Genomic DNA, 20,736 nt, shown 5'->3' with positions numbered 1-20,736 from the left:
TGTCATAAAGTAAACTCTTTACTAGCACAACTGTTTTAATCTGAACTATTTATGCAAACCATCCTCTCTTCCAAATTCATTGCTTATATGACTATGTTCAATATTTACTTTGATTTTAATTTTATCAGAGTAATCGTTCATTTTTATTTTAGGTGTTAGATATTGAATAGACGGGCACAAGAACCAATCAGGAGCCTGTAGTTAGAGTGGGAATATTCAGCCTGAAGCCACGGACAGCTCCCGTTTAAAAAGAGCTGCCGTGACTTGCATTGTCATTGCTGTTACTGGAGCTGAATAAACCTGTTGAACTTTGCTGGACGTGTCCTGTGTCCTCTGTCTGAATCCACTATTCAACATTAGGGACCTTCTAATAAGAACCTAATAAGAAATACTTAACGTTGCATTTAATTTCAGCCTGGATGATGATAATAAGGAGGATGATAAAGTTACTTATATCCTATGCTCTTTTTGTCTTGCTGACAATTGATAATTTCCTAGCACTGTCTTTTCTTCCCGCCTAATTTATGACCTTTGGATAACAGGGCCTAATAGGTACACTTCCTTCCATTGGCCAGGAGACACTAAAACCACAGTCTTGCTTACCAAAGTTACTGTGGTCATTGCAGTAGTGGGTTTCAAATCCCGTCGCTACCGGTTTGCTCGATTCGGGATGAACCGGTAGCAACCCACCACTGGGTCATTGTATTGAAGATTGTGGCCATGAAGACTCTGCTGTGTATTTACTCATAACCACATTCTTTTTCCACCTGAAACCTGTCTTGCAAAGCTGACTAACATTCTCCCTGATGTTTCTTACCAAATCATCCACTCAAAATCATCTGACTTCAGAAAGCTTTGTAATTTTTAATTTTATTACTTTAATTTTTAATTTATTTACTTTCAGAGTTGTTGGGTTTTTTTTTTTTTTTAATAATTGCTTATTCTACCTCGGTTTTCTTTTCACTGATTGTAATATTGTACAGGTAATCTTCAATTTACGACCACAATGGAGCCCAAAATTTACGTTGCTAAGTGAGACATTTATTAAGTGAGTTTTGTCCCATTTTATGATCTTCCTTGCCATCGTTATTATGTGAACTATTGCAGTTGTTAAGCTGGTAACAGGACTACAAAGTGCATCTGGCTTCCCATTGCTTGTCAGAAGGTCACACCTGCAACTGTCATAAATATGGGTCAGTTGTCAAGTGCCTGACTTTTGATCAAGTAACCACAGGGATGCGGCAATGGTTATAAGTGTGAAAAACTACCACAAGTCACTTTTTTCAGTGCCGTTCTAACTTTGAGCGGAGTCTAAATGCATTGTTGTAAATCAAGGACTACCTGTATTAGTTTTAATTATTGTCTGCTTCTGAGTAGCAATTACATGGTTTTTATTATTATAAAAGCATTATTATATTCTAAGCAGATGTAAGTGTTGTTTTCTGTTTCTGCGCGGTCTGTATTTTTTCCTTCTTTTCATAAATGAACAACTATATTTCTCTGCTAAGATTTGCTGCGTTTAAAAACAAAATAAAAAAACACAAGCAGTCACAGGATAGGAATTCACAGTAGAATTAACTAAAGTTTCAATAAAGTTTTATATGTAGGTAAAGCTGTGGACATTTAAGAGAGTGAGGTGGGCATCTTGGTTTACGTCCAACTGAGCCCATGGCTTGTAATTTTATATTGTATGCATTCCCATGGGTACAAAGGGGCACATTTTAGTATATGTGTTACATTATAGAAGTTACTTCTAACATAAAAATGTGCTCTTGTGCCTTACTGATTCTCCAGGTAAAATAAAATTTGTTTGGTGGGGGGGGCGGGGTTCTGCATCTCAGAATGCGAAATTAGTCTTAAAATTTACTTCACTGCATTACTAATGAAGAGATGTAGAGGATTTGCAAAAGGGATTGCTGTGGAAATTGCTGTTCTTTTAATTGCTCTTCATACTTTCCTCGCTTACTGTTTCTTTATTATGTCCTTCTTTTGAACCGTCTAGTGGAGTGAAAAGAGGAACTGAGGTTGGTTGGTTTAAATACCAGGTCACTTGATCAATTTGCTGGCAAATGTGGGTAGGAAGCTGCATTTTTGCATCAGGTGCCCCTGCTGAAATTATTATGCTGTATCTTGTAAATACATTTATGTCCTCCCCATGTTCCCTGTGATATCAATTTCATAAGATAAAAATTCCAAATCACTGAATGCCATATTAACATTCAGTGTGATGCATATTTATTAAGATTTAAGTGGAAGGTAAACTGGTCTTATATATGCATAGATCGGTATATATAATATATGAAGTTTCTTATCCTTATGCCTTATTGGCTGAAAACACCAAGATATTATGCAGTACATTTGTGGCTGCAAAACCACAAATCTGATGAGGCTGGAAGAGAAAGCCCATTGATAAATACTATAGACTTTTCTCCTAGTTCTTGCAGGTTTCTTGGCAATATTTCCAGAGGTGGCTTCTCCTTGCCTTCTGTCTAAAGCTGAAAGAGAAGTACTAGCCCAAGGGCACCCAACTGTAGTAAAAATGGTTGTAAAATCAGATCCGTTCACATGTTGACTTGCTTTACAATTGCTTTGACTTACAACAGAAATTCCAGTCCGAATTGTAGTTGTGAGTCAAGGACTACTTGTATGTTTGTTTGTTTGTTTGCTTAAGCACAAAATGATGGCTTCAGTGCTTCTGCTAACAAATTTAAGACATTCCAATTGCACTGAAGGACAGTTTATGCAAAACAGTGTTACATTTTTATCCATGCCAAGAACTGTGGGAATGAGTCATTGCCAAGCAGTGCCTTTCTGTCAGTGAAATGTTAGCACCAGTGAATCAGATGCTTCCCACTTGCAAAATTTTGAAGAAGCCCCTTTGGAGCAGGCCTTCAAAAACCTCCACTCACTGTGGACGATTTTAAGAAGCCAAACAGGTGACACCTCATAAATGCTTCTGCCTTTTTTCCAAGGCAAGCTTGCCTTGAAAGTTTGTGTTCACCATAAATTCCACATTTTACAGAACATTCATCTGAACATTTTGCAGTCTCTGATCTGTAGGACAAAGTATATACTTTAAAAGTCATCTATCCTCTTTTGCCTATGTTGGTTTAAGGATGTATCCTCACCCAGAAGGAAATGTACAAGCCATAAATCTGGGAATTCCTCACTGAATGGATTCCGGCTTTGCTGGGCTGGACTGCATAGCCAGTTCAGCTTCACTTCTGGGTTAGGAATAGAACGGCAATAAGTTAGTGTTGTTTACTTATCACAGTTTGTTCATAATGACCTATTTTGTTGTTGCTGTTTGCTTTATTGTGCAGCAGACAAGAATATTTCCAGCATGACCAACAGACCCACTCGTGGCAAAATGGAATGGATCATTCCTCTCATTGTGGTCTCAGCCTTGACATTTGTGTGCCTAATCCTTCTTATTGCTGTGCTAGTTTACTGGAGGTGAGCCTTTCTAAATAATTTCAAATATACGATGGTCAATGTTTTTGTCACTTTATTCTCTCTGGGCTATTTCCTATTTTGTCATGAGGGGAAAAAAAAACCCTTTGACAAACAGCTATTTATTTACAGCTCAACAATTTTATGTCATGAAAATGATGCATGAGAAATCTCATTTGTATGTAGAGGACTCCAATATCAAGAAATTCTGAGGAAGTCCTCCATTACCTGAGACCATGGACCAGTAATTCCAAATCCTGCTTCTTGGATCTGTTAGTCTTCAGCTTCCATCATTACTGAGCAGCAGTTGGTGGATTACAGGAGCTGGGGCTTAACAGTATGGGAGAACATAAAGATGGAGAAAATTTCATTTTAATGCTGCATGTAATTGAGTGATCCAGGATATCTGGGATCACCGTGAACTATGTTGGCTTTCATTTCATAAGATGACATTATCTACAACAGTCGCTCTTAACATGTGGTCCGTGGACCCCTGGGAGGCCATGATGTCATCACGGGGTTCGTGAAGGCTTGAAGAAATGTTATGATTTAAATCTTGAGTTAAGTTTTGGTGGTCTGTGACCACTGTCTGTGGCCACAAAAGCTATTTAAAGGGGTCCATGGTGATGAAAAGGTTGAGAACCAGTGATCTGCAACAACATTCATGAGTGGTTTACTCCAGAATAAATCCCAGTTATTTGCAATTGATCTATGACTGTATCACCAAACGATGCAAGAAATATTGACTGTATTATAACATTGGTAACCATCAGGGGAAAAAAACAAGCATTTTAAAATATATAGAATAAATCTAATAACACGACTATCACTCCCTTACTGAATTTCTATGAACAGAAATAGCAGGACAATCCCTCATGGCTATAAAACACAAATGCATCATCACACCCACATACACACCTCCTACTCAGCTACCGTGGATTTCTACTATGTTAACTAAAACTAAATGTGATGATTTTAAGACTGGAAAAGGTAGGAGAAGGTATTTAGGACAAAACGAGAAATAAACAATATAGGTGAATGTTAAGGAAAATGTTGATTAGGATTAAGGTTTCTGCTTCCTTTCTGGTTTGAGTGTATCATTTCTCACACATATCTGACATAGTCCCTATGATCAAATTTAGCAGCTAAGGCACCAGGCTAGAAATCACAGGATGATTAGTTCTAGTCCCATCGTGGGCATTAAAGCCAACTACTGTATTTTTCAGAGTATAAGACGCACCTTAGTTTTGGGGGAGGAAAATAGGAAAAAATAAATTCTGCCTCTGCCTACCAGGTATTCATCTGGCTAGCATCCTTAGCCTGGTCAGCTTCAGCACATTAGTTCGCTGGTTGTGGTTGTGTGCTGTGACAATCTCTGCAGCCAGGAAGAGGATGCGCGGAGGCCGAAGAGTGGGGGCCGGTGGGTGGGCGGGGCTCCATTTGGAGTATAAGACGCACCCAAATTTCTAACCTCTTTTAGGAGTGCATTTTATACTCCGAAAAATACAGTATGTGCTTGGGGGCCACTCTCTCTCAGCCTAACTCACTCCACAGGGCTATTCTTATGGGGAAAAGAGGAGGAGAAGTAAGGAGCATTAGGTATGTTCACTGTCTTGAGTTATTTTTAAAAATAACAAAGGCAGGATAAAACATAACTTAACAATGTTTGCATCCAAATGCTGGGTTGTACTCAGAAGTACAAGAACATGCTTCTGTGGGCCTTATTTTGTATCTTCCCCTCTCCTCTGGTGCAGACATGCAGTTTGCCACGATACCCAAACATTCAGCCAATATTATATCCTGACTAATATCTACTGAAGTTAGCTTTAGTCTCAAAGTAGAAGCAAAGGATTCTTGATCTCACAATGTCTTCAGAAAAGGGGTGAAGATGAGTCTATGAGTTAAACCCTGCAGTGTTTCCTTCTTGTAACTCTCACTCATTCTTTAATATCATGCCTGAATAGTCATTGATATTTGGTATGTTTGTTAGCCCAGAGGATAAATGGCAGTCATCTCAAGGCACTCAGAGTTAAATGGTAAGTGCATAAGAATCCATTCTAAGAAAGATCACATTGACGTTCATATTTTTGATTACATCGGGTTGTGATTTACATAATGAGCCTGATTTTTCTTTGGTTTCCTTTTCATCCTTGAGAAAGATCAGTAGTAAGCATCTATTTTAAATGACGGAGTGGTTTTTATTTGTTTATGGTTCTGTGGTTTTATTCTTCTTGTGAGCTGCTCAGAGTTGCCACCCAGATCTTTTAAATGAATAAATGTTTATTTACTTGTATTATTTTAGACTTGAGTTAGGAAGTCAGAGGCAAAAATGTGACATAAAAGGCAACATGTAAAGTGATGAAGGTGAGTTGAGGTGAACATTTTGCCTCTCAAAAGGAAGCACTGCCATCAAGAGGAACCCTAACCCCATCATAATTATAAACAAGAACAGTTCTTGATGTGGATATAACTGGGAGATAAATATATATGTGCATGGATATGTACATTATTATTGTTGTTAAAATCTTTGTCATCATCTGTCCAATAACCAGTTATCTGGATGGATTCTAAATTCATTTAAACCACTATTTTTTTTAAACGGGAAATAAAAGCTTTATACTCATCAAATTAATAGCAAATGATTAATAAATAAATGTCCAATCCAGGCACCAATAAAATCTATACTTCTTGGGGTTTAAAATGTTGTGTCTCCAGTATTACTGATGATTCCCAACTTACCTGAAAACATTGTATAACCAAAACTGTGGATTGATGACCAGTAAAATGAAAAACAGCAATTAATTTTAAAGATCTATCTAGTGCTCATAAAGCAAAGCAAGATGGCCTGAAATGCTTCTCCCACAACTGGGGTTCTCCTACTCTTCTTTGTTTCTTTTTCTTTTGACTATTTGTGCTCTATGCTATCTTCAATCTAACTAGTTGAACAAAAAGGAAGCAAGATAATACAGGTTAGTCCTCGACTTACGAGCGCAATTGGGACCAGAATTTCCACTGCTAAACAAAGAGGTTCTCAAGTGAGCCGTGCCTGATTTTATGACCCTTTTTGCCACGGTTGTTAAGAAAAGCACTGCAGTTGTTCAGTGGAACACGTTGTCACTAAGCGAATATGATGTCCCCCATTGACGTTGCTTGTCGGAATCCAGCTGGCAAGGCTGCAGATGGCAATCATGTGACCTCAAAATGCTGCAGTGTCATAAAGACATACCAGGGGGGTCAAGCACCTGAATTGTAATGATTTGACCATGGGGATGCTGCAGTGATCATCAGTTCAAGGCCCAGTTGTAAGTCACTTTTTTCAGTACCATTGTAATTTCAAATGTTGCTAAATGAACGGTTGTAAATCAAGGACTACCTGTAGGTAGAGGCAAACTTCTATATTCCCCACATCACCACTCGTGCCCGTTTGCTGCCTGAACGAGTTACTGGGTGGTATCAACCTGGCTTCATCACAGCTCTTTGAGTTATAATGTGAGTTGCCACAATACAAGTTTTTTGCACTCACGTCAGAAGCACCCGAGAAGCTTCCAGGTTGAAAAGATTAGTCAGTAATATTACCGCTGCCCGGGGATGCTCAGTTGGGAGCTCCTTTCATGTCCCCAGCAGGGGATGAAGGGCAGCACCTCAACCCGCCCCATGACAGCACTCAGGTCTTGAATGCGGGCTTACTAACCTCCATCCCAGCATCCTAACCACACAAGTTACAGTGCTCCTATGATATGTGTTAGAGAAGCTGAAAATATAATTGCCTGCTTTTGTTATTTGAAACATGGTGCTTTTAATTTCTAAGAGTTTTGTCCACTTGGATATGATCCTATGCTTTCCTGCAGAAGTTTTGTTTGCTATTTTGCTCTTGTTCCTCATACACACAGTAATAACAGTTATTTCAAGTGATACATATTTGCATACATATTTACTTTCCTGTAGGAAATTATGTTCTCCTTTTCCCTTCTTTCCTTTGTTTTGCTGGAAGCTTCTGAAGTGTAACTACTAGAAAGCTCCAGCCGAACATAATCTACCTCGTTCCCTCACAAAATACAACTCCCATTGGGTTATAATTACACACCATTGTAGTGATTAAGGGAGGTGTGGTGGCCTATAGGTGGAGCTCTCGCCTCACAATCAGGAGGCTGTGAGTTCGATCCCAGGTAGAGGCAGATATTTCTCTCTCTGGGCACATTGAGAATATATCTGCTGAATAAAACTCCTCATTGGCGACAGGAAGGGCATCCAGCCAGTAAACACTGAGCTCCATTCAGTTGCCCAGACTCCACCCCGCAAGGGATTATGGGAGCATTAAAAGAGGAGGATGATTGTAGTGATTAATATTAAAGGTCATTTTTCCTTGCTTTTAAATTGAAAGTTGATATTGTTGTACCAACTGATATCTTATTTTCCTCTTGGAATGCCTGATCATTTTAGAGACAAGTGATTTGAGTCTTTTATTTCATTTCAGTTCTTCATGGTTATTATTTGGAATATTAGTTAGAAAATTGCAGTTCTGCACTCTGGAACAGCAGAGGTCTTGTCCTTTGTGTGACATCCTTTTAGATATTTGAACATTATTATCCTATCGCACAGTCATCTTCTCTTCAGAAGGCTAAACATGCCCACCTCTTTCCATTTTTCTTTATTGAACTACTCCATAGTTCTATAAAGAAACTCTACTCTTCTCTAATGATCACTGCAATTTTGTATCCAATTTGGAATGTGGTACTCCAAATTGGATACAAGATTGGAGAGGCAGCATGATCAATGCACCACAAAATTGCTTCTAAAATTTGTAAACTATACTTCTGTTGATGCAGCCTATCACCAGAATTGGTTTTCATTCAGTGACTATAAGAACTGGCTGGCTGGATAACTGACAGTGTCATTATAGCAACATTCCTACTGTGCCATCCACAACTCTTTATATGTAATCCTTATTTGAGGTGTTTCCAATACGTCATTGTGAGATTTTATTTTATTTTATTTTATCAAGTTTGTTTGCCGCCCGACTTGCTGTTCAGGTGACTCTCGAGATACTCGAGGAGCCTTGGTGGCGCAGCAGACTAAAGTGCTGTTAAGTAGCACTTAGCTGCCAGCTGCCTGCAATTACTGTAAGTTCAAATCTCACCAGGCTCAAGGTTGACTCAGCCTTCCATCCTTCCGAGGTAGGTAAAATGAGGACCTGGATTGTAAGGGCAATAAGCTGACTTTGTATAAAAAGAACACCGTTTGGGGGGGCCGAAAGCCCTACTAAGCAGGTATATACAAAAGTATGAAGGCTATTGCTTAAAAGCATTGTAAACCACCCTGAGTCTCCGGAGAAGGGCGGCATATAAATCGAACCAATAAAATAAATAAAAATAAAATAAATACAAACCAACTTAGGCCAGTAATCCATAATCATGTAGATATCTTAAATTGTGATCCTAGAAGCTGAAAGTTTCCCATTAATAGCATTTGCATACTATCACATCACATGTTGATCATCGTATTCTGGGGAGGTATAACTGGGAAGATGTCTTTTGATTGTCATTTGAAACAAGATACAAAGATCTTATGTCTCAGATTGGTATTTCTGTGTGTCTTTAAAACATCAAAGAGAAAAAAAAAGGCGAAAGATTTATACGATCTGAAGAGAAACCAGAGATTCTGTTGCAATACCTGACCTGAAGATTATTAGGAGCTGGTTATAGAGAGGATAAGCTTAGACTCATCTCTAGGTAGCAAACTCCATGGCATTAAGCAAGCCCATGGTTCATTATGGGTGCAGTTATGCCAAAAACTGGAAGTAAATGCCAGTATTTGGTAAAACCATCATAAAACTTGAGTCACATGACCATAGGATGATGCTAATGGATGTCAATGCAGCCCAGTTGCCAAGTGCTGTCACGTGACTATGGGGGAGCAGTCATTGGACCTTCAAATCTGGGTCACATCTACCTTGGGGAGGTCTGTTATAACTTCAAATGGCTTTAAGCGACGGGTCATAAGACAATGTCTAACTGGTTGCACTAAATATTATGCTCAATAATAAACTGTGGGCCACAAATCAGAAAAACTAAGTTCAGATATTATCAGAGGTGGGTTTCAGCAGTTCTGACCAGTTCTGGAGAACCGGTAGCGGAAATTTTGAGTAGTTCAGAGAACCGGTAGTAAAAATTTTGACTGGCCCCGCCCCCATCTATTCTCTGTCTCTCAAGTCCCAGCTGATTGGGAGGAAATGGGGATTTTGCAGTAACCTTCCCCTGGAGTGGGGGTGTGTGGAGATTTTACCGTATCCTTCCCCTGCCAAGCCACGCCCACAAAACCGGTAGTAAAAATTTTTGAATCCCACCACTGCACATTATGCTAGGCCTAATTCAAATAAAATACATTATTGTTTAGGATGGTGTCTCTCTGTACATGTGCAAGACTGTCATTACAAACTTATTTTTAGAGACAAAGTCAACATTGTTTCCTTGCTTTAGTTACATTTTTTTAGCAGTGTTCTTTCTAAACAGAGTTTGACTCAGCTGGGGGGAGGGGGCAGAAGTATAAAAATAGGAAGAGGCAATTAACATTTTAGTTTTCAGACAACAGCAACTCTTAAATGGAAAATAAATTACAGCCACTCCTGACTTCCAGCGAGGAAGGAAATTAATTCACATTTCCAGCTACAAAGGTTTCTGATTTGCACCCCTGCCTGGTTAACGCAAATCATCTTTTAATTATTCTAGCCCATCTAGCCTGATATCTGAAATTGTACTATTCCATTATATATTTTACACCTTGGTATGTTTAGGTTCACAGGGGAGTGTGCTTAGCTTCGGTATAGCTATTACTTTAAAGAAAGAACCGAGCAAGTCAGTAGGAGTTATTAGATGTTAGTAGTGGCTTTTAAGAAATATAGTAGACTTCCCTCTGTGGTGTTACAACACACTTCACAAAGTACAAGGCAGGCTGCTTTAGAGAGATTGTAGCAATTTAGCCTACGTGGTAACATCTTGTAGCTGGGTTATTTTCAGCCTCCTTTCCACTTGTACTACAAGTAGTCCTTGATTTAAGAATTACAGTCGTAAGTCAGGTCAGTTGTTAAGCAGTTCATTCTGTGACTACGCCTGATTTTACAACCTTTCCTACTGCAGTTGTTAAGCGAACACAGTAGAAATAAAGCAAACACTGTGGTCATTAAGTGAACATTGAGGTCATTAAATGTGCCTGCAATGGGTGGGTTTTGCCCACGATGGATAGTTTTTGCTGGAAAGAGAAGTAACTGTGGGACACTGCAACCATTCGTAAATATAAGCTGGTTGCAAAGCATCCAAGCACTGACCATGAGGGGTGGGGACAACCATGAGAACTTAATATCTGGGTCACAAATACCCTTTTTACAGCATGTAAGGAACCAGTCATAAGTCGAGGAATATTCTTTCAGATTACTTATGTTCAGGAAATCAATGATTTTTCACCAGTAGCCTACCAACTGCACAAGGCTGTTTTCAGACTTAAAGAAACGTTGTCTTGAAAGCCTTTTAAACATGTTGTAATAATTAAAGCCATTTTTGTTAGGGAAGAGATTCAAGAATAGGAATGCCATACATATTATGCTGGCATTGTTTAGTTGTTATAGTAACTGACTCATGTGGCTAAATTAGCCCTGACATGCTACTTCACATTATTTTGCACAGAGCAACTCAGCCTCAATTTAAATTTTATCCCCTCCCTTCCCATTACTAAAAGGTTGCTTCAAAAGAGACCAGTGCCAGGATAGAGTGTGCTACCTATAAGCCATTTTCATTACAATATCGATATCACAAAATAACGTGCAAGTACCGTAACATGCTGTAAGGAAAATGGGAGAAACAGTCTGAATATAAACAACCAGGCAGAGGTCTTCAAACTTGGCAGCTTTAAGACTTGTGGATGTCAATTCCCAGAATTTTCCAGACAGCATAGCTGGCTGGAGAATTCTGGGAGTTGACATCCACAAGTCTTAAAGCTGCCAAGTTTGGGGACCCCTGAACCAGTGTAAGAGTAATTTTTCAGAAGTGTGTATGAAAAATTTGTTTTTAATTGCTGATGATATTCTTCAGAGTTGGGGCTACAGCAGCCAATGCCATGAAGTGTCAGTTTTGTAGAAGAACATGGGAACGTTTTATTTCTTAAGGCTTATCCAATTACTTAAAGAATATCATTTTTAAAATAGGCGGGACCAGTGGTGGGTTGCCCCCAGTTCGGACCGGTTCACAAGAACCGGTAGTAAAACCGGCGGGAGGCTCCACCCACTGCCCCGGATGTCATCATAGGTGATCTGCGCATGCACAGAAGCTTCTGCGCAGAAGCGAGGGTGGGAGATCCCGTTGTAAACTGGTAGTAAAGGTAAGTAGAACCCACCCCTGGGCGAGACCCTGTTCATCAAACTTTCTAGATTAAAAAGAAACCAAACCAATCAACCCGGACTGTGCAACTCATCTACAGTTTCCCAAAGGTATTCCAGTTCCATGCCATATGCGTTGTGGAGATGTATTCTATGTCAGCGCTCCAGAACAACCCAGCTCCAATGAAAAACTCTGAGACAGGCATCATCTCAAATCTTCCATTTATTAGAGTAGGTATACTGGCACATCTGGGAAAACCCAAATCTGAGAGTTCCAGGTTTTCCCTCAGTAAATCAAAACCCCAAATCCAGCCCCTGCACCCCTCAGTCCATCACATGGCCCAATCACCATCCGTCTCAACTTGAGCCACCACTGCAACCACTCCTCCTCCAGGTGCAGGAACACCATGACCTTGACTGAAGGGAAGAATGCTATTATGTCTAACTACAATCTCTCTGCTAAATCCCCCCCCCCTCTTACTTTCCCAAGCGCAAGAAGGTGGCAGCGTGGAAGCTTCCGGTGTTAATATGGCTTCCAAAGCTGACATTCTATAGATTACCAGAATTTATAGGTGCTGCAAAGAAAATAATCTGAAATGAAATTATCCAAAAGCATATGGACTAATATTCTGGAAATACCATTAGGCCTTGAGTTGTAGTTTCTGAGCACACGAAGAGATATCTGACTTTCGGCAGTTGTGTCACGGAGTAATATTATATTCTGGATTTATGGATTTCTTCAGAGGAGAGAATCACACTGTCTTGTTTGCTTGTTTGTTTATTAATGTTTTTAATGCCGCCCTTCTCACTGATACTCACTCCAGCTAGCTTTATATATTCTACTATTTAAATTCTGTACTTTGGGCTAATCCAGTTGTGCCACTGCTTCTTAATGTCCCTTCCTGTCACTCTCTAGGCATTTTCCAATTTAAAGTTAATAATTTTCTTTAAAAAATTATTTTGTGGCAACTAAAGAAGATTTTTTGTATTCTGATGAACTGTCCCATGTATCCCCCCCCAACTATGAAATCAGACACCATGACCCCTTCTGTTGTATTCATCTCTTTTCTGTCTATTGAGATACAGCTGATCTCATATTCTAACAAAGGATAGCTCCCCAGTTTTTCATTCATGAGAACCTCTGGTTTCAGATCAATGGATAAAAACTGGACAGCCAAGTAAAAGGCTGCATGATCAGTGGTGGGTTGCTACCAGTTCACACCGGATCGGGTGAACCGGTAGCGGTGGCGGCAGGATCCGCCCATCCACCCGGATGCAAAGAAATGCGCGAGAGAGAGCACGCACGCACTCCCTCCCGAGCGAACCGGTAGCAATGGGATTTGGAACCCGCCCCTGTGTATAATATTTTCATTATTATTATTACTAAAATACATCTAAATCATAGCTTGTGAAATATAAAACATATAAAGAACAGTTGCTGGAATTGGCTATGTCCAGTTTAATGAAAAGAAGGACTAGGGGAGACATGATAGCAGGGTTCCAATATCTCAGGGGCTGCCACAAAGAAGAGGGAGTCAAGCTATTCTCCAAAGCACCTGAGGGCAGGACAAGAAGCAATGGGTGGAAACTAATCAAGGAGAGAAGCAACCTAGAACTAAGGAGAAATTTCCTGACAGTTAAAACAATTAATCAGTGGAACAACTTCCCTCCAGACATTGTGAATGCTCCAACACTGGAAGTTTTTAAGAAGAGATCGGATAACTATTTGTCTGAAATGATATAGGGTTTCCTGCCTAATCAGGGGAGTGGACTAGAAGACCTTCAAGGTCCCTTCCAACTCTGTTATTCTAAATATAATTAACCCTGGGGCGGGGGAGACGGACTAGCAGAGAAGGTTGTTTAGAGAAAAATAGCATAGCAATTTGGGTCAATTCAGTTAGATAACATTTCTGCATTAATCTCGAGGGTATATCATAGGAATTCTGTTTATAAGCTTTATATACTTTTTTGTCTCTCTTTGTTTATTTTGTAACAAAATAAAGTCCAAGGGCTCACCCCGATATTTCCATGAAATATCTGCTCAAGACAGAGGAAAGAAGGGGAACAGGTGAGGGAAGTTAAGATAAAATGGGTGGATTTTACTAAACTTCCATTGGCTTTTTTTTCTGTAAAATTGATGTGTTTTTAAAAAAAACGCCTTATTGTAATGTTTCGACTAAAGAATGTTGATTTCAACCAATGAGCAAGTTTAGACTAGCAGTAATGGTGGATATAAAACAATTATATCAGAAGCAAAATTGCTTCACATAGACAGGTAATCCTTGATTTACAACCACAATTGAGCCCAAAATTTCTATTGCTAAGCAAGATAGTTGTTAAGTGAATGTTGCCCCATTTTATGACCTTTCTGGCCACAGTTGCAAGATAGTTTTTTTTTTTTAATTTGATTTATATGCCGCCCTTCTCCAGAGACTCAGGGCGGCTTACAATGCGCTAAGCACTAGCCTTCATTCTTTTGTATATTTTATACAAAGTCAGCTTATTGCCCCCACAACTGGGTCCTCAATTTACCTACCTTAGAAAGGATGGAAGGCTGAGTCAACCTTGAGCCTGGTGAGATTCGAACCTGCAGTAATTGCAGGCAGCTGGTCTTAATAACAGGGTGCTTTAGACCACTGTACTACCAAGGCTCCTGTACTACCTGTACTCCTGTACTACCTGTACTCCTGTACTACCAAGGCTCCTCTAGTTGTTAAGTGAATCACAGCAATTGTTAAATTAGTAACACGGTTGTAAAGGGAATCTGGTTTTCCCATTGGCTTTGCTTGTCAGAAGTCACAAAAGATGATCACATGACCCTGGGATGCCGCAACCATCATAAATATGAGTCGATTGCTAAGTGTCCAAATTTTGATCCCATGACCATGGGAATGCTCAAAGTGTGAAAAACGGTCATAAGTTATTTTTTTCATTGCTGTTGTGATTTCAAATGGACACTAAACAAATGGTTGTAAGCCAAAAACTACTGGTATAGTAGGGTGGTAGAGTAGAGAATTTGAATGAGATGTTTTGCAAAGCTTATTAGTGATAAGAAACCTTTTCTTTGAAATGTTAAGGCAGTTGTGTCCCTTGCTAGACCCCCAACTTCAAAGGCAACCCAGAATGTCTATATTTACACAAAACAATGCTGCTGCAGTGATTGTCAGCAACACAATGCTGTGATACACACTCATGCTTACAGAGATAAGCAGAGATAACTTTTGAAGCAGGAGCTTGAGCCAAGTTAGAGTTTTAGCAATTTGAAGAATCTTCCTTGGTGCTGACATGTTTTATAAAGTACTTTTTAAAATGCTTCTCACAGTATAGCCCTATGTATTTTCAATTAAATGGTATTTCTTTAAATATAGCCCTCACATTTTAGAAGATTTATCATGAATGCTAAGCGGATTTTGTTAAAAATTTGCAACTAAGAGTAGAACGATTATATTTTGCTCCTCTTGCGGTTACATTGTTTATTAATTCTCTTCCAAATTTAAATGCATTTTATGGTTAAGTATTTTTATGTGCATTTTGTGGCTATTAAAGTATGCATTTTATATGCATTTTCACATCTTTTTTTATGCCAAAGATTTCATTGCATTGATTCATATCTGAATTGAGCTTACTCATTTTTTAATATCCCTAGCAGTAGTGAAGTCAACGTTTATTACAAGACAACGGAGGCCTAGAATTATTGCTTTAAAGTTACTGTTATTTGTTTTTTAACTCCATGACATCCTTGTTAGCACAATGAGCAAGGCTGGATGGAATGTCTATGCAATGAATTCATTGGATCCATATGAACCATGAATCCCATTAATAATTCCTTATCAAAATGAATTGAAGTATCGTCATAAGGATTGCACTGGGTCAGAGTCAGCACTAACAATCTTCCATTAAATGAGACTTTTATTAAGACTTGTTACAAAATTGTAAAAAAAAAATAGCCAATACTATAAAAGACATGCAAAATGACCTAGAGAAGTAGGCTGAAAATAACATAACTATTTAACAGAAGCAAATCTAAGGTTCTTAATTTGTGAAATAAAAATCAAGCACAAGGATCGAAAATATCGGGCTTGATAATACTCGTAGTACTTTAGAACAGCGGCCTCCAACTTTTTGGCCACCAAGGACCGGCTCCGTGGAGAGAGGTTTTTCCGCAGGCCAGAGGAGGCGTGATTACACATGCTGCCTGCACCCCGTGAATGGGGCTTTGCTTGTTTGCAAAGGTTTCTGGCACGCCACGGCCCAGTGCCGGTCCATGGAATGCTGGTTGAGGACCCCTGCTGTAGAAAAGAGATCTTGGGTTAATAGTTGACTGCAAATTAAATATGAGTTAGCAGTGTGATATAGATAATGAAAAGTGCACATAGTTTACATGAACAGAAGTCTCAAAGGTGCTGTTTATTTTTTTCCCAAAAGGCAACTGGACTGTTTTTTTCCTTGAGGAGGAAGAATATAATAGAGTAGAGTAGAGTAGAGTAGAGTAGAGTAGAGTAGAGTAGAGTAGAATTGAATTGAATTGAATTGAATTGAATTGAATTGAATTCTTTATTGGCCAAGTGTGATTGGGCACACAAGGAATTTGTCTTTGGTGTATATTCTCTCAGTGTACATAAGGAGAATAAAATACATTCTTCAAGAATAAAAAGATACAACACTTAGTGATAGTCAAGGTTACTAATAAGCTATTAAATCGTACTAGGAAACAAATAAAAACAATATAAATTGAAAGATACAAGCACATGGCTATAGTAATAAGTGAGAAGAGATAGATACTAGTAAGGAAGAGAAGAATAATAGTAATACAGTCTTAGTAAATTATTTGACAGTGTTGTGGGGATTAGTTGTTAAGCAGAGTGATAGCATTCAGGGAAAACTCTCCTTGTGTCTAGTTGTTTTGGTGTGCAGTGCTCTATAGCATCATTTTGAGGGTAGAAGTTGTTTTGAAAGTAGTCATTTTGAGGGAGAAAGAAAGAAAGAGAGAGAGAGAGAGAGAGAGAGAGAGAAAAGTTGTTTTGAGGGTAGAAGAAGAAAATGTGTTATCAGTTCTGATGGTTGGGCGGGGGGGATGGAAGGATAGGTAATGGCAGTGGGATGGAAGCCTCGGTACTGACAGTTGAGACTGGATGGTGGAAGGATGGAAGGAAAGAAAATAATACTTCTAACTTATTCTGCATTCTTTTGAATCCAATTTGAGAACTTTTTTAACATTACGCTTCATGAAGAATTAGGACAAATAGGGTCATCCATGGTCTCAATGTCCAGAAATATAGTCCAGTAAAGAGAGATTAAAAGTTCCAGTCTGAGAAGACAAAAACTAGGTGGACTTTTCAAATGCCTTGTTGTTAGTTGCAAAGTGGTATCCAACCCATCACAACCCCATGCACAACATTCCTCTAGGCCCATGATGGCGAACCTATGGCACCGGTGCCACAGGTGGCACGCGGAGCCATATCGGTGGGCACGCAAGCTCAGCTGATTTTTGGGCCTTTTGAGCCCACCAAAAGTCAGGAAACACACTGTTTCCGGCCTCTGGAGGGCCTCTGGGGGGGTGGGGAAGGCCATTTTTGCCCTCCCCAGACTCCTTGAAAGGCTCTGGAGCCTGGGGAGAGCAAAAAACGGGCTTACTGGGCCCACCGGGCCAGAAACGGGGAGCACGGGGGGGCGGGGCGCATAGAATTATGGATGTGGGCACGCGTGCGTGGGACCCCACCACGCTCCTCCCACTTTTGGCACGCGATGGCAAAAAGGTTAGCCATCACTGCTCTAGGCCTTCCTGTCCTCTACCATCCCCCGGAAACCATTTAAGCTCATGCCTACTGCTTCAGTGACTCCATCCAGCCACCTCGTTCTCTGCCGTCCCCTTCTTCTTTTGCTCTCAATCGTTCCCAGCATTAGGCTCTTTTCCAGTGAGTCCTTCCTTCTCATTCGGTGGCCAAAATATTTGAGTTTCATCTTCAGGACCTGGCCTTTTAAAGAGCAGTCAGGGTTGATCTCCTCTAGGACTGACTTGCAGTCCAAGGGACTGCAAGTTTGATTGCCTTGCAGTCCAAGGGACTCGCAGGAGTCTTCTCCAGCACCATAGTTCAAAGGCCTCAATTCTTTGCTGCTCAGCCTTCCTTATGGTCCAACTTTCACAGCCATACATTGCAACTAGGAAAACCATAGCTGGGAAAATGCCTAGAACGATGCAATAAAAATAATAATACTACAATTTCTTCTCTTTTGTCCCAACGTGTTTGAACATAAGTTAGGAATAACTTATAAAAACACAGGTTGAGGTAGAGTAGTAGGTAAAATCCAAGTTTGTCAATGCAGAAAGTGGACTCTTCAGATGTCTTATTGATTGATTGACAGTAACTGCATCTCCCTTTACAAAAACAGCATCAAGTCGTTTTTAATTTCTAGCAATCACATATATCAATATTTTTCTATGACAGTCTGTCTTTTACCTGTTCTTTCAAATTCAATGTCTTAATGCGTTTCCAGATCTGAAAATCATAAGTAACCACAGTGAGTTTTAATAGAAAGAATTAATATTTTAATATTTTAAGTTATTTTTCCTATCAGTATGCATAGCAAAGTGTGCATCTCTGAATCATACTAAATTTAACATTGGAAGCATTTAATTTAATAGCAAAATCTTTTTATCAGGAAAATCAATGGAATCTCCATTCATTTCATTCGTTATAGAAAAAAGTATTAATGGGCATGGGGTTTGTATGTCTTTTTAAGATGAATGAATAATGGTTAAATTACTCATTTTTCTTTAAAAGTATGATACAATATTGTACTCACTTTTTAAAACAAAACGTAATTAGAGGAATTTGCAAATTGAAATTAGTCTAGTTCTTCATTTTGTCATCAAATGGAGTACTTAATTAGCATTTATGCTATTCAGACTCTGAATTTAATTATAAACTAGGAAAAAAGATTTAATTTACATTATTGTTTACATACAAAAAATTCAAACTTAATACTCTGAGAGTATGGATTTTTTTTTTTTACTTACAAACATCACATTGTAGAAAATAATGGGTGAAAAGTTGCTTTTTAACTTGATCCTAATTTATGAACATACTCGTCCCTGTTTAGAAAATATATTAATTCTCTTCATTATGCCCTAACAAATGTGTTTTGAATACAGAATAGTGAAATATGAAAATTACGGGCATATTTAATTGCAACATTTAGCATCCCTGAGTTATCTTACGCATAATGCTTGTCAACACTTTGTGCCAGGAACATAAATTGCATCTTCCTTTACGAAAATAATTATACTGCCTGCAAACTCTTGTGATGGAGTTGCTGTTGATCTATTCAAGTCCTCTCAGAAACAGGTAGATGCTTTCAAGAGCCCACACTCCAGTGTGTGTTAAATATTATCTGTTTGTCTGTCTGTCCATCCATCCATCCATCAGCACGTTTATATGGCTTCCCATCTCACAGAAGCCACTCAAGGCAGCGTACAACACTAATAGTTTATTGGAAAAGTTAAATCATGAACACTCTATAGCAGGAGTTTCAAACTGACAGCGTCACTGCGGCGTTATGTGACATATCGGGACTTCCCCCCCCCCTTCGCTAAACCGAGCGTGGGTGTGAGCATGGGCATGGCATGATGCATCCGGCCCGCAGGTCGGGAGTTTGAAAACCCTGCTCTATAGCAAAACTTAAGCTTGCTTTATTAAGAAAATTTCATTGATTCTAATTCCTTAATTGTGTTGTGGTTCACCAGCAGCCTGCAGAGCTGGCAGCGGAGTCAGACAGTGAGGAGGCTGGGGAAGACAATGGGCCAGTCCTGGAGTCAGGGGAAGGCCCGGATGAGGGCTCTGCGTCAGAGGCAGAGATGGGGCCAGGGCCACCTGGGAGCGATGCACGGACTCCAGAGCCTCCAGAGGCGGATAGCAGAGAGGCAGGGGAACAGGAGGAGCCTGTTCCTAGTGCATGCATGCAAAGAGCTGCCAGAAGACAAGAGCAGCTAAAGCAAAAAGGATGACTCGGGAATAAGACCAGGAGATGATTGGCCCCTCCCAAAAGGCTTAAAAGAGCAGCAATGGCTCTTGGGATCTTTGTAGGAAAGCAACATTGCTACATATGTTCTTGTCTCTTGCTTCTGAACTTTTGCCAAGAAAAGCCTTTGGCAGGGTGCCAAAGTAGACAAAGGTTGGTGATAAGGCTAAAGGACTGTTTACGAAGAATTTGTTTTGGACTTAATTTGGACTAAGCTGAGAATGAAGTCATTCTCAGCTGTTCTAATAAAATATGTTTGTTTAGGACTGATTGTGTTTGGTAATAACTACTTGGGCCTAGGTCACAACAAAATGTGATGATAGCAATGAATCCCTTAATTTGATTCTCCCTGATACTACAGAACTGCACAATGTAATATGGTACACGAGAAAGGTTACCTGATCATCTGAAGTTGACTTACAGCTTTTCCTGTCATTCTGGGTCAGCCTGGATTTTTGCAACCCACATCTGATAGTATTAGACTAAAAAGTCAAACAAGTCTCTGGGATTTGCTTTTTAAATTTTCTTCAGTAATGGGAAAATTTGTCAACTCAGGAGACTTATTCCAGGATAAATATGCGCTGTAATGTTAGAAGCTTGAGATTTTCTTAGACTCATAAATTACTACTCATCTTATGTTTACCTTGCTACAAAGAGATCCCTAATCCAAATTGAGGAATAGAAAGCCAGAAGAAGTGATATTATTTTTTGCAATTGTTCATCTGCCATTTTTTTTATATTGCCTCCATTAATTTTTACATTGTCGTAGGAAAAGAAACTCCCAAGTTGCTGATTTGTGCCAGCTTTTACCTGTGATGAACTTGATTGCGTAAATAAAACAAAATGGTATAACCATACTTTACAGAACAGCTGCTTTGTACTACTTTCTTCATTCTGCA

The 20,736-nt window shown here is 39.4% G+C and overlaps 1 protein-coding gene across 4 annotated transcripts in view; it reads left to right on the top strand.

The window, feature by feature from the left end:
• The window catches only part of PTPRG (protein tyrosine phosphatase receptor type G), a 725,247-nt gene that overhangs the window by 635,054 nt on the left and 69,457 nt on the right, over nucleotides 1-20,736 (top strand). For 2 of the 4 annotated variants that reach the window (XM_034408792.3, XM_034408794.3), the window contains exon 13: nucleotides 3,324-3,456. In XM_034408792.3, coding sequence (XP_034264683.2) covers nucleotides 3,324-3,456 — 133 coding nt within the window. The remainder of the gene's footprint in view (nucleotides 1-3,323; nucleotides 3,457-20,736) is intronic. The other 2 variants (XM_087883749.1, XM_034408793.3) reach the window with 1 other exon arrangement.

This window comes from Pantherophis guttatus, chromosome 2 (assembly GCF_059756535.1).
Source record: "Pantherophis guttatus breed Tessera chromosome 2, ASM5975653v1, whole genome shotgun sequence".
NCBI lineage: Eukaryota > Metazoa > Chordata > Lepidosauria > Squamata > Colubridae > Pantherophis > Pantherophis guttatus.
The sequence above is the reverse complement of the archived record's forward strand: the minus strand, read 5'-3'. Positions and strand labels throughout refer to the sequence as shown.